The sequence below is a fragment of the Pipistrellus hanaki genome (genome assembly GCF_964339955.1).
Source record: "Pipistrellus hanaki genome assembly, chromosome: 12".
Lineage (NCBI taxonomy): Eukaryota > Metazoa > Chordata > Mammalia > Chiroptera > Vespertilionidae > Pipistrellus > Pipistrellus hanaki.
In genome coordinates, this window is record NC_140514.1 from 13,850,807 (window position 1) to 13,863,220 (window position 12,414).

The following is a 12,414-nucleotide window of genomic DNA, read 5'->3' on the forward strand; positions in this document are numbered from 1 at the left end:
ATGATGAGAGAGAATCATTGATCAGCCACCTCCTGCACACCCCTTCCTGGGGATGGAGCCTACAACCTGGGCGTGCGCCCTGACAGGAATTGAACCATGACCTCCTGGTTCATAGGGTGACGTTCAACCACTGAGCCATGTCGGTCGGGCTGAACCCACTTTCTATGTCTGAGAAACTCCTCTGTTAGAGGGCAGCCTGCCACTAACTGTAGAAGGCGAGAAAGGGAAAAACTAGCTTCTCAACGCCCCTTACAACTGGGCAAGTGCTCGTGCCGAGGGTCCCCAATGGACACTCCCATTGGAGTCACACAAACTCCATCCTGCAGAGGGCAGCACCTGATCCAGTGGTGTCCATGGTGTCTCATGGACTAGTTCTTGGGCCTAATTTTGATTCTTAGGGCTTATTCTCTAAAACCCCATGATTCTGGTGGCTTGGCCACTGACCTTACCTTTCTAGCTCTTTCCAATATTTGGATGAAATGATAAATCTGATTCAATCAACCAGAATGGCACAAGCTTTTGTAGCTTGAACCCAAGAACCCCACCTGGAACAGGTCTACTCTCATGGCCATCATCTCCACTGCCTTCCCTCTCCTGGTGCTGGCCTCGGAGACCAGGCGTCTGCTCACAGAGAGGGCGGTGCAGAGGGCAGTCACCCAGAGGGCTGGGCGAGGGCGTCAGAGCCTGATAGAGATCCTTCTCCTGAGCCCTGACACCCCTGGCAGGTGGTGTTCATCCGAAAGGGTCTGCAGAGAAGTGGTTCTACTCTAAGGAGACCTTGGACTTGAAGGATGAACCATTCTGGAAGATGTTTGCAGGCTGGGAGTGACCGGACAATTAATTTGGGGGAAAGACAAAATAGAGTCAGGGGAGTCCGATGCTCTGGTCAAAGTTTTGATGGAGAAAGGCCGGGCATGACCAACCCATAGGATGTCTGAAGGCCACCTGCTGACTTCCTTTCTCCTCGTGCTCCCCAGTAACACTCATTCCCCCAGGAGGGGAGGACACAGGAAATGCATGTTCTCTCACGGAATCCTCCAGACTCCACTGGGTGGAAATAGTTTCCTACCGGGAGTCAGAGGCTCCTACCCATTCTGCACGGACAACTAGAAATAACTGAGACTTGGTGATGTGTGTTCAGTTACGTGACTCTATAGCTGATAAAGTAAATGAAACCACAGTCGCCCCCCCACCCCCACCCCCGTCTTGCAGGATGTCTTTCAATATGCAAACTGGTCAGAGGTAACCTCACACCCGGTTGGGATCACAATAACTTTGGCACAATCTCTTTCCAACCTGAGCAACCAAATCCACAGCAGCCCAGAACCCTTGCCCACCTCACCTGATACTTCTTGTTTAATTCGATGAGGGTGGCAACCTCTGTTGAGTTATCATCATACTTCAGGACACAGGGGCACAGGTTCCTGCAGAGCAAACAGAAGAGGTGCCCCACCCCACCAAGTCACGGTCTGAGTGCATGGTGCAGAAATGCTGGCCTGAGATTCGGAATCTGTTCAGCTTGATGGTATCAGGAGTCTGTGCTAACGGACTGGCTAACCTGTCCGGTGTACCAGATGGAACTGAGAAAATCTCCCAGACCTGGATTTGCTCGTGAAGATGAGACAGTCACTTCTGAGATCGGCAGGCGTGATTTTTACGGGGTGGAGTTGCCTCATGACTGCCTGAGGACAGTGCAGCACGGGTAAGGAACACCTCCTTTTCAATAACAATAGTGATACCGATAATAATAATGGCTAACGCATATTGAATAGCTACTGTGCCAAGAGTCTTCTGAGTATTAACCTGTTCAGTTCTCTTTAGCTCTTCTAGAAGTTGTATTATCATTACCCCATTTTATAGTGGAAAAAACTGAGGCTCAGTGTGGTGATTTTTCTCAAGGTCACATGGATGTAAAGGGTAGAGCTAGGACTTGAACTCCAGTCTGTCTGGTCTGAACCTGAGCTCCTAATTCCTGGTGAAACTGCCTCTGTCCAGTCTGCAGCTCTGATCTGGGCTTTTTGTCCAGGGGGATAAGATGATACTAGTGTGGGGAGCCCAGTCTAGACTCAGCACCCCCTGCTGAGACCGAGCAGCAGAGAAGGCAGTGCACTGGACAGGTGGCAGGACAAGGTGACCTTGAACCTGTCTAACCCACAGTCTGTGACTTGGACATCAGATTTGAAAACGAACCTGGCAAATGCAATGCTCTGAACCTTGAGCTTTAATTGTCTGAAAACCCTGCCCATGATTGGCAGCAAGAGACTCTTGGGTGAGCTGCTCTGAAACGGAATGAAAACACTGAACCCCACGTGGCCCGGGGACTGGAGAAAGTGGGAGCCAGCGGATGCGTCAGTAGCTGAAAATAGCACGCCTGACACCGGCTGTGTTAATAGGCGTGTGTCATCCGGCAGCCGCCCCCCTGATCTCAGCTCCCTCAGGCCTCCTGTGGGGACCTGTGCAGTCTGGGCCCTGAGGTGAGGTTTGGCATGGATCTTCAGGGGACCAGCCAAGTATCCCTTCATTTCAACGAGCAAATCTGGCCCTTGTAAATTATTCATTCAGCCCTTCAGCCAACAGCCGCTGAGCCCCCGTGCTGTGCTGGCAGTGACTCAGACAGAGTTCAGGGCTGTGGGGGAGAGGCACATGAATAAATACCATGTGATATGCTGGGGGAGGCGGGGAGGCGCTACAGAGCTGGGGGCAGCGGGGGGATGGGCAGAGCCACCATGACCTCAGTGGATGGTCCAGAGGAGGCCTTGTGCTCGGGCTAGAAGGACATCTTGTTCCTGAGGGTCATGCAGACGTGGGATACCAGAGGGGGCACCCCCTCTATTTGGCTTCCTAGGAGCAGGGCGTCTGTTCTCCGGGGAAGACTCTGTCCTCTGGGCCCTCTTGGTTCTGATTGGAGCACCTGCTTTTCCATCGAGTGACAACAGCCCTACATTTGTGAGCACCCAGCCTGGAGCACCATGCCAGACAGAGGCTCCCTCTGTCCTAGAGATGGGGCCCTGGGAGGGGGAGCTCTGCATACACTGAAAAGTAGGTCCACACAGGCCCCCATGACTCATGCTCAACTCTTCCCTCCCTGGCCGATGGAGGGTGTCCTGAGCTGCCGTGACAGCAGAAGCATGTTAGGTTGCAAATGCATATTCCAAGGGTAGCTGAGGTCATAAGAGTCTCCTCCATTAGACCTTGTCAGGCTAGAAAATGGGGCGGTCCTGGCACTGCTCACACTCTGCCTTGGGCTTTCCTAACTCATCAGAGTAACTTTCTGCTCAGGGTGCTATGTCCCTTGCAGGAGCAGGAGCAGGAGCAGGAGCAGGAGCAGGAGCAGGAGCTTACCTGAGGATCAGCCGTGGGCAGGGGACTTTCTTCTCTTGGTACAGCTCCCTCAGGTTGACGATCTGCATAGTCTTTACCAGGTTTACAAACGCCCGAGGGACCTGAGCAAAGGCAAGACCAGTCCCTGAGAGGCTGGAGGCTGGGCAGCCCCCCTGTTGGCTGTCAGGTCCATGGCCTTCCATCTGGCCCCATCCACTTCCTGCATCACCGCCTCTCCCTGCCTCTCCCTCCTCCTCCCCATCGACACCCATGTGTTTAGGCTGTTAGGACCAGGACAGACAGCATGGTTGTTCTGGTCTCCAGGTCAAGGCACCAGGAAAAGGCACCTCAGCCAGAAGCCAGAGCCGCCTCCAGGCTGGTCTGAGGCCTGAGGAGAACTGTGGTTGAGCTGCTCAGAGGCCCCGTGACCCGGCCCTGGTACCTCAGCGTGGAGGATGTCCAGAGCCTTCCCAATGTTGTCCGTGAAGTTCTGGGGGGAGTAGCGGGCCTGCAGGAAGAGGAAACACCTCAGACCATTCGTCACCCAATCTCTACGCAGACCAGGCGGCTTCTTCTCTTAGGTTCCCTCCTTCCTATATTTCAGCCAGAATGGGCACCACTGAAGCATAGGTTTGCATTGGGGTCCCAAGCCTCCATACCAACCCTACAGCCCTCAGGCTTTTCATGGCTGTGACCCCTTTCTTCTGCACGGGAAGCACCCTTTCTCCTCCATGGAGCTATGGAAAGCTCTGGATCCACGTCCTATCAACTCGATGCAGGGCCTTAGCTAAGCCACAGCCCATCTCTGGGTCCCTCTATAATGGGTGTTGGAGCAGAGGACCCCTAAGAGCGCCTGCAGCTTGAACATCCTCTGGTCCTCTGCCTTGACCTCTTCTGCTGAGGCAGGGGTGGAGGAGGTCCGTTCCGGGGGCCATCTAAGGCCCGAGAAATCATTTGGTCTGGCCTTGCCGAGGCATTAGGGATGAGTTAATGAAATGTTTGAACAAATAGAGCAGGCCAGTTTTTAAGTTGCTAATTCTGTATGGCCTGCCAATGATCTGTTATAAATATTCAGATGGCTCTTGGCAGAGAAAAGATTCCCCACCCGACCTCAAGTGCCAGGGAATCCACAGCCCAACCAAGTCACTCCAGGAGACAATGGAGGGCAAGAGGGTCCTGTGAACCTCTCTCCCAGGCATAAACATACTTGAATGGTCATTTCTCTTGATTTCGGTGTGGTCCTTACACTTTTTTAAAGCAGTGGCATCCTTTCTGAATGAAGTCTAATCAAAAGCCTTGCTCTACCAAACTAATCAGAGTTGTGGCGAAGTGGTGGAGGGCCCAGGATTCTACCTCTCCCCCGGCCCCAGAGCTCCAGATGCCGGGACTTCGATGCCAAGAAAGGAGGGGCCTGGGAGCAGGGCCGCCCCTTAGGGCCACAGCAAGACTCACCACCTCCTAAATTTTGCTCAGCTTCCTAAATCTCTGCCTGACAAATGTCCTAGCCTTCAGTGCCAGCTGGGAAGTCTCCTAATTCTGTATAAACTCTGACACTCCTCCCACCCCATGCCAAATTCCCAAGTTCCCAGGGCAATTCTGCCTTCAGTGTTGCACCAGACCCACACATGGGGTTTTCTCAATTGTGTTATGGTGAATTGCCTGTGTCATCCTCCCCTGACGGTGGGAGTTTCCTGAGGACAGAGATTGCGTTTTCACTCGTTTGTTTAGCTCCTAGTACCATGCCTGGCGTATAATACGTGCCCGGCAAACGATACTAGAAATAAAATAAAAAAAGTCCTGTTTATCAGAAAACACTGTAAACAAAGCTAAATGGAAGACAACAAATAGGCAACGTATTTGAAAAAGGGTTAGTATACTTGGCATAAGGGGTTTTTGTAAATCAATAAAGATAAATGCCTTAACAGGAAATGGCCAAAGGGCATAATGTAGAATTTATCAAGAGGAGAGATTCAAACAAAGGAAATAAAAATGTATTCTCACCTAGAAAGTAAATAAATGCAAAATTTGAAAATAATACAATTTTTTTTTCATTAATCAGATTAGCAGTTATTAAATAACATACATTGCCAGTTGGAATAGGGAGAAATAGGCATAATTGGTATAAACATTCTGGGAGCCATTTGGCAATATGTACACAAAGCTTTAAAAATATGCGGAGTCACCCCCAGATGAGATAGATGGGCAGATATATGTTAATGTGGCACAGTATTAACAACCTTAAAGTCTCTGTGGTGGGCATATGGGCACTTACTGCACCAGTCTTTCAGCCTCTCAATATGTTTGGAAATTTTTCATAATAAAACATGGGGGGCGGGGGGGATATATATATCTTTTTGCTTAGAGAGCTTACTACTCAGAATATATACCAGGAAATAATTCTGGATGTACATAAAGGTGGTTGCTTATCCTGGTGTTATACATAATAGGCCTAATCAGAAGTAATACAAGCTAAGTACTCAATTATGGCCAATCTATATGATGGGCTACTATATAGCAACTAAGAATTAAATATTGATATAGGAATATCTTCCCAATGTGTTGCCATTGAAAAAAAGAAAAAGAAAGCAGGTTACCAAACAATATTTTCAGGTAGATACCAGTTTTAGAAAATAAGAAAGCATTTTCTCCATAGTTACAGAAAATGCTAGGCACATATAAAAATGTTAGCAACGGCATTTCTGGATGTTGTAAATATGGTACAGAGAACATAATTTTCTCTGGGCTTTGATATGATTTCTGTGTGTATTACTTATACAATAATTAAAAAAAAAAAACCTACTTAAAAGAAAGTCAGCTGAATTGAGTGTAGAAGAGGCATGCCCAGCATAGATATCACCATTGGCATGTATATCACCAAGTAGATTCGGGCTTAACACAAAGCAATTTACACTGACTCCAAATACTACTTAGGGCTGCCTTGCAAGTTCAAAAGCTGCCCATCACTGGAAATGTTCAACCACTGGATTCTGCGAAAGGCGTTTTTGTTGTGGGTGGAGACTGGTCAGGATGGCTGTGGGTTTCTTCCAGCTCAGAGAACCTGGGATTCCAGGAAGAGGCATCGAACCCACAGGGCAGCCGCCAGGCTCCTGGGCTTCCCATCAGCCCGGAATGGCTGGGCTCTGGACTTTGCCCAAGTGCCTGCATTAGGAAATCAACTTTCCCATACAACTGACGGCACAAAGGCAGAGAAGCGAGGCCGCTCAGCCCAGGAGAAAAGAGCTGACTTACAAAGAGATGCCAGGTTTGGGGAGCACTGGAATGTTATCTTGGTTTCTAGAATGATAGGATCAGGCCTCCTCCACAGAAACCTAATCAGGATTGATCTCATTGGCAGTGCTGCTCGTCCTGCTAAAATCTCATCCTGGAGGTCAATGCCCACTCAGTTTTGGGATTATTCCCAGGTTGGATCCATGCCAAACCACAAGCCCCAAGTCCCAACCCAACAGCACTGCTCCAGGCACCTGGGGTGGAAATCCGTCCTTGGGTGGGGATGGGGATTGTGTGTGTCTTGAGTTAAGGGCCTGGGACCTACCGGATCATTGCAGTGATCACAGAGGTCATTGCCTCCTATAAACATGGTGATAATCTTCCAATCTTCCTCAAAATTTACCCTCTGAAATGAATAAAAAACAAACAAGTAAATGCCTTATCCCAGAGTCAAATCAAGGAAAATGCAAAGTGCTGAATACTCTTAGGGGAGGGTCCTCACACACCACAGGGTTTAGAGGACACTGATGTTTCCTGTTCATTGGTTTTGGGGCCCTGAGGTCATAGGTCACAGGTCATAGGTACTAAATCATTGTTTTTTTTGTTTTGTTTTTTTGTTGTTGTTTTCAAAAGGTGGACTTTCTAGACTTCCACATGGCTCTGTCCTCCCCCTAAGCTGACTCTCTCTGTCTCCATGGATTTCTCCCGTCCAATCCCTGCTCTGGGGAGTCTGACCTCAAGTGGCCCCAGGTGGCTCCTCCCCGAGACTTACCGTGTCATTCTTCATCAGGCCCACCAGCCTCCTGGCCTGAGCAGGCAGATCCCTGTGGGCAGACCCAGGAAGAAGTCATGTGAGGAGCTGGGACTGTGAAGCTGGGCTGGGAGGGGACTCAGCAGAGGACAGGAACAAAATAAACAGCAGGGAAGTTGGACTGAAGGCCATGCCATCTCAGAGCTGGGGGTGGGGGTGGGGCGTCATGTCTACGGATGAGCGGAACACTCCACGGTGAGGCAGGGACCGCTGGAGGACTTGTTTCCTGACTGGATTACACACTTTCTCCCCCAGCCATGCTCACTCAGGGCACATGGAGGCTGCATGTGAGTGTTTGGTGTCATGCATGGCTCCTGCCGTGACCTCAGCCTCAAAAGGCCCTCACTCTCAAGGTGACATAGCTGAGCCAGACACACGTGGGTTTGACGTTTAGTTACCTCTTGCTAACTGTGGGAATGTGATTTATGTACCTAGTAAAACAAAAGCAAAAAAAAAAAAAACAACAAAAAAACAAAACAAAAAAAAAACACACCTGCAAACATGGAGATAAATCCCCAATCTTAGAGGGTCATTGGGAGCAGTAAGTGAGATGGTCAAAACTGACCCATGGAGGAAGAGCCCTTATGAGCGCCAGGCAGCATGGGTTTGAGTGCTGGTCCCACCACTGGCCAGCTCGGAGACCTTGGCTAGAACTTACCCTTGCCCACTCTCAGTTCTTGCCTTTGTAAGGCAGGGATGGTAAGCATACCTTCTTCACAGAATCACTGGGCAGATTAAATACGGTGCCCATAAAGAACTTAGAACAACCCTAACTGGTGTGGCTCAGTGGATAGAGTGTTGGCCTGAAGACTCAAGGGTCCCAGGTTCAATTCCAGTCAAGGGCATGTACCTTGGTTGCAGGCACATCCCCAGTGGGGAGTTTGCAGGAGGCAGCTGATCCACGTTTCTCTCTCATCATGTTTCTAACTCTCTATCCTTCTCCCTTCCTCTCTGTAAAGAAGTCAATAAAATATAAAAAAACAACAACAAAACCTCAGAACAGCACATGGTGAGTCTCCATATTATAAACCATCCACTGAAATATTTGTACTATCATCATCACCATCATCACCAGTAAAGTCCCTGGCACAGTGCCCTGCAGGAAACACGAGCAGTCTTCCTCCTCCTCTCAGCTGCTAGCCCAACTGGCCTGGTCTTAGTCACTATCGACCGGGTACCAGTCAGCCTGGGCGGGAATTCTGGGTAAGCCATGCAACCTCTTGGAGGCCCGATTTCCTCATCTGTACGTCTGAAATTATCAGATGTGGGGCCAGAGTTTGGGGTGATTCATTGGCCTCTCTGAGCCTCAGTATCATCATTAAGAAAACATGGGTATCTGACCCTCTGCTTTGTCCAACTCACAGTTACTGTGCAGAACACAAAGAATAACAGAAACAGAAGCACTGTGTAACTTGTGCTCTGCTGTACCGGTGTAAGGGGTGATGATCAAATCTCGGATAACCCTGCAGGCACAAATCCACCAGGCCATGTCATTGAGTTGATGCATCTTTCCAGGCCACTTGGCCTCTTTGTGCTCCCATTTCTGTGATACAGGGATAATCATTTCTCACTCTTCCCTGCAACTCAGGGTGTGCTTGGGCAAATGGATTACTTGCATGAAAGAGCCCCAAAGCCCGTGGGGCTAAGGTTTCATTCTAGGGTGCCTTCCTGACATGAGCATGTGAAGTCCAGAGCCCAACAAGCATGTCTGAGGAAGGGACAGAGAAGAGGGCGTAAAATATGAATAAATTAATAAAAACGGAATCTCTGGTCACATGAGATTCACAGAGGAGAAAAGGAATTTGCTCAAAGCATATACCTGGCATCAGGGTCAATTGTGACGAGTCCCTGGGGTGGAGTTGGAGGCAGGCTAGCAGCTTTCTGTGTCCCACAGCAAGGGATACCCCAGGAGAGCCCATCTCGTCCAGTCTTTGACCCTCAGACCCTCCCCCTGGACCAGCCTCCCCGGCTATCATATATCCCAGTCTAGGCCACACCCCCAACTAGGTCCCCAGAGACCTTGCATTCACCCCGGGCTCCCCTGCTCACCCAGAGACGGCTCCGGCCACAGCCTGGTTTAGGAAGGCTCCGGGGCTGTTTTCTTTCCCAGTGCCAACGGAAAAGCCCGTCAGGTTCGGGTTGAATTCCCGGAGGATGTCTGGAAATACAAGGAAGAGTCATGCTCAGGAGTCTCCCGCCCCTCCCCCAAGTATATAACTTTATTAGGATAATGCACACACCATTTCAAAGTATACAGTTCAATAGCGTTAGTGCAATTGTGTGTCCATTACCACAGTCAACCTGAGACCATTTCCATCACCCCCAAGAGAAACCCTGTACCCATCACCCCAAAGTGAAACCCTCCATTTCCTCCAGTTACTCACTCTCCGTTCCCTCCAACCCATTAATGTATTTCCTATATACAAATATAGGCGGCCATTCATCTATTTTCTCTATATACAAATGTCCTTATTCAGGACATTTCATATAAAAGGAATCATACAACACAATAGGTCTTTTGTGGCTGGCTTCTTTCATTTAGTATAGTGCTTCTGATGTTCACCCACGATACAGCAGGTGTCAACACCTCGTTCCTTTCTATGGCCAAATAATATCCCCGTGTACGGACAGGCCACACTTTACTTGTTCATCCGTCAGCTGAAGGACACCTGGATATTTCCACCTTTTTGGCCATTACAAATAATGCAGCTGTAAACTTTTGTGTACAAGTTTTTGCCTGGATTTTTCTTGGGTACAAATTTAGGAGTAGAATGGCTGGGTATCTGTTTAATCTTTTGAAAAACTCACAGAGTCTTTTCCAATGATGTTGTACCATTGTATGTTCCATTGGCATCGTATGAGGGTTTCAGTTTCTGCACATCCTCACGAATACTTATTGTTATTTGCTGTGTTTTTATTATAGCCATTCTAGTGGCTGTGAAATGATGTGGTTTGATTCGCATTGACTGTCACTGATATCGAGTATCTTTTTCAGATGCGTATTAGCCATGTGTATATCTCTTTTTGAGAAATGTTGATTCAAATCCTTTGCCCAATTTTTAAAAATTGCAGTAGAACTAACATAAAATTTACCATCTTAACCATTTTTAAGTGTACAGTTCAATAATATTAAAAACGTCCATAGTGTTGCCTTTGCCCATTTTTAATTGGGTTGTCTTTTTATTGCTGAGTTATAAGAGTTCTTTATATTTTCTAGACACAGTTTCTTATCAAATGTATAACTTGCAAATATTTTATCCCACTCTTTGGGTTGTCTTTTACTTTCTTTGGGCTTTTTCCTTTGAAACACAAATGTGTTTAACTTTTGTCCAATATATTTATTTTGTTCTTTTTTTGTCACTTGTGTTTTTGGTGCCATACCTAAAAAAGCATTGTTTAAACTAGAGTATGAAGATTTGCTCCTCTATCTTCTTCTAAGAGTTAATTTTAGCTCTTACATTTAGGTCTGCATTTCATTTTGAGTTGATTTTTGTGTATGGTGTGTGGTAGGGGTCTCACTTCATCCTTTGCATGTGGCTGTCCAGTTGCCCCAGTACCATTTATTGAAAGGACTACCCCCTCCCCCACCCATTGAATGGTCTTCGCATGGGCTAAGTGTGTAAAGAGAGTCCACCTGAGGGGTGACATAGTCTCAATCCTTTGTCAGTCCCTTTGGTGAAAGCTCTTGGGCCTGTTGATTTTCAATTATGTTATCCATGATAACAGCGTGGGAATCAGAGAGCCCAGCAAGCTATTGTATAGGCGGGGCCAGCTCAGAGCCAGTCAATCACACTTACAAAAGCAACCCAAAGCATCTCCTAGCAATAGGGAGGTTATTTATAGCTCTCGTGTGTAGATCTAGAAATAAAGAAGACAGGGAGTCCTTGTGCCATAGGACTGTACCTGCTTAAATTCAACAGGATTTATAAATAGCAGAAACAGATAACCGATGTGAAGCACAATCAGCTCTGCCTATGTGGAGATGAAGCAATCCCCAAATTCTTAGTGATTTAGAGCTCAAATAACTTCCTAGCTGCTAAAGATAGATGACAAAGGCCTATATTACAGGAAGAGTAAATGAGAACGGGACCGAGGGAATTCCTCTCAGGTATAATTATTAGCTATAGATTTTAAGGGGGGGGGGATTCATTTTTAACATTTATTGCAGGTATCCTTAAGAACCAGCATGGTGATGTGCACCCACAAAGGGGAATAAAAAGATGAGTAAGATAAGGTTTTCAGAGAACCTAGTCAGGCTTGAACACATCATTGCAAGCAGGCTGTGGGTGAAATAATTGAAAGAAAACGTCAAGCTCCAAAGGCGACCGTGTTCGCATAGCCTGAGCGAGGTAACTTCTTTATTATCGCTTCAGTACGCGTTTCCTAAAGCGGCACCCGGGAATTCAATGCCTGCATGTGGTGCCTAATGCAGCCCAAGCCTCCATCAATGCCGAGGTGCTCTGCTCTGTGGATAGGCCATAGCAGAGATGGGTTTCCTTTCCTTCCTTCTTGAATCATTTCTTCATAATGACTTGCACTAAGATTTGGCCTGAGGTCTCTTTTTTTCCTCTCGTGTTCTCTTCCTTGGACAAATACAATTTCTCAAAAGAGAAGAAAAACCACCTCCCAGCTTTTATCACTCTCCAGAAGCAAAGCAGGGCGACCACAACGGCGAAGCAGCGCCCCCTGTCGAATGCGGCTGCCTCCTGTCACCTGGTCCCCTGCTAGGCCCGCGGCCGCCACCAGGGGGCGCGGAAGACACACGCAGGGTGACTGCAAACCCGCCCTAAACCCCGAGGGAGGGAGCGAGTACTCACTGGCCAGGGTGATGACACTGCTGACGTTCCTGTCTCCGCCCACGCTGTGTTGTGGAAATAAAAAAAAGAAAGGAAAAAAAAAAAAAAGAAGATTAGAAAACCCAGCGATGCCAAAATATCCCAGACGCTAGCAAGACAGACCTCTCACCTTTTGAGAAACACCCAGGGGGCTTGGAGCCTGTCTTTCATTTATGATTTCAGTAAAAAAACAACAAAACTTTGAAAAACAAACCAGAA

The 12,414-nt window shown here is 48.0% G+C and overlaps 1 protein-coding gene across 1 annotated transcript in view; it reads right to left on the reverse strand.

The window, feature by feature from the left end:
• PLB1 (phospholipase B1) overlaps positions 1 to 12,414 on the reverse strand; it is an 87,849-nt gene that overhangs the window by 50,025 nt on the left and 25,410 nt on the right. Inside the window, exons 13-19 of the mRNA XM_084900207.1 lie at positions 12,178 to 12,221; positions 9,410 to 9,518; positions 7,322 to 7,373; positions 6,875 to 6,955; positions 3,764 to 3,829; positions 3,343 to 3,443; positions 1,343 to 1,424 (exon numbers count right to left, since the gene is read on the reverse strand). Of these exons, the coding sequence (XP_084756333.1) occupies positions 1,343 to 1,424; positions 3,343 to 3,443; positions 3,764 to 3,829; positions 6,875 to 6,955; positions 7,322 to 7,373; positions 9,410 to 9,518; positions 12,178 to 12,221 (535 nt within the window). The remainder of the gene's footprint in view (positions 1 to 1,342; positions 1,425 to 3,342; positions 3,444 to 3,763; positions 3,830 to 6,874; positions 6,956 to 7,321; positions 7,374 to 9,409; positions 9,519 to 12,177; positions 12,222 to 12,414) is intronic.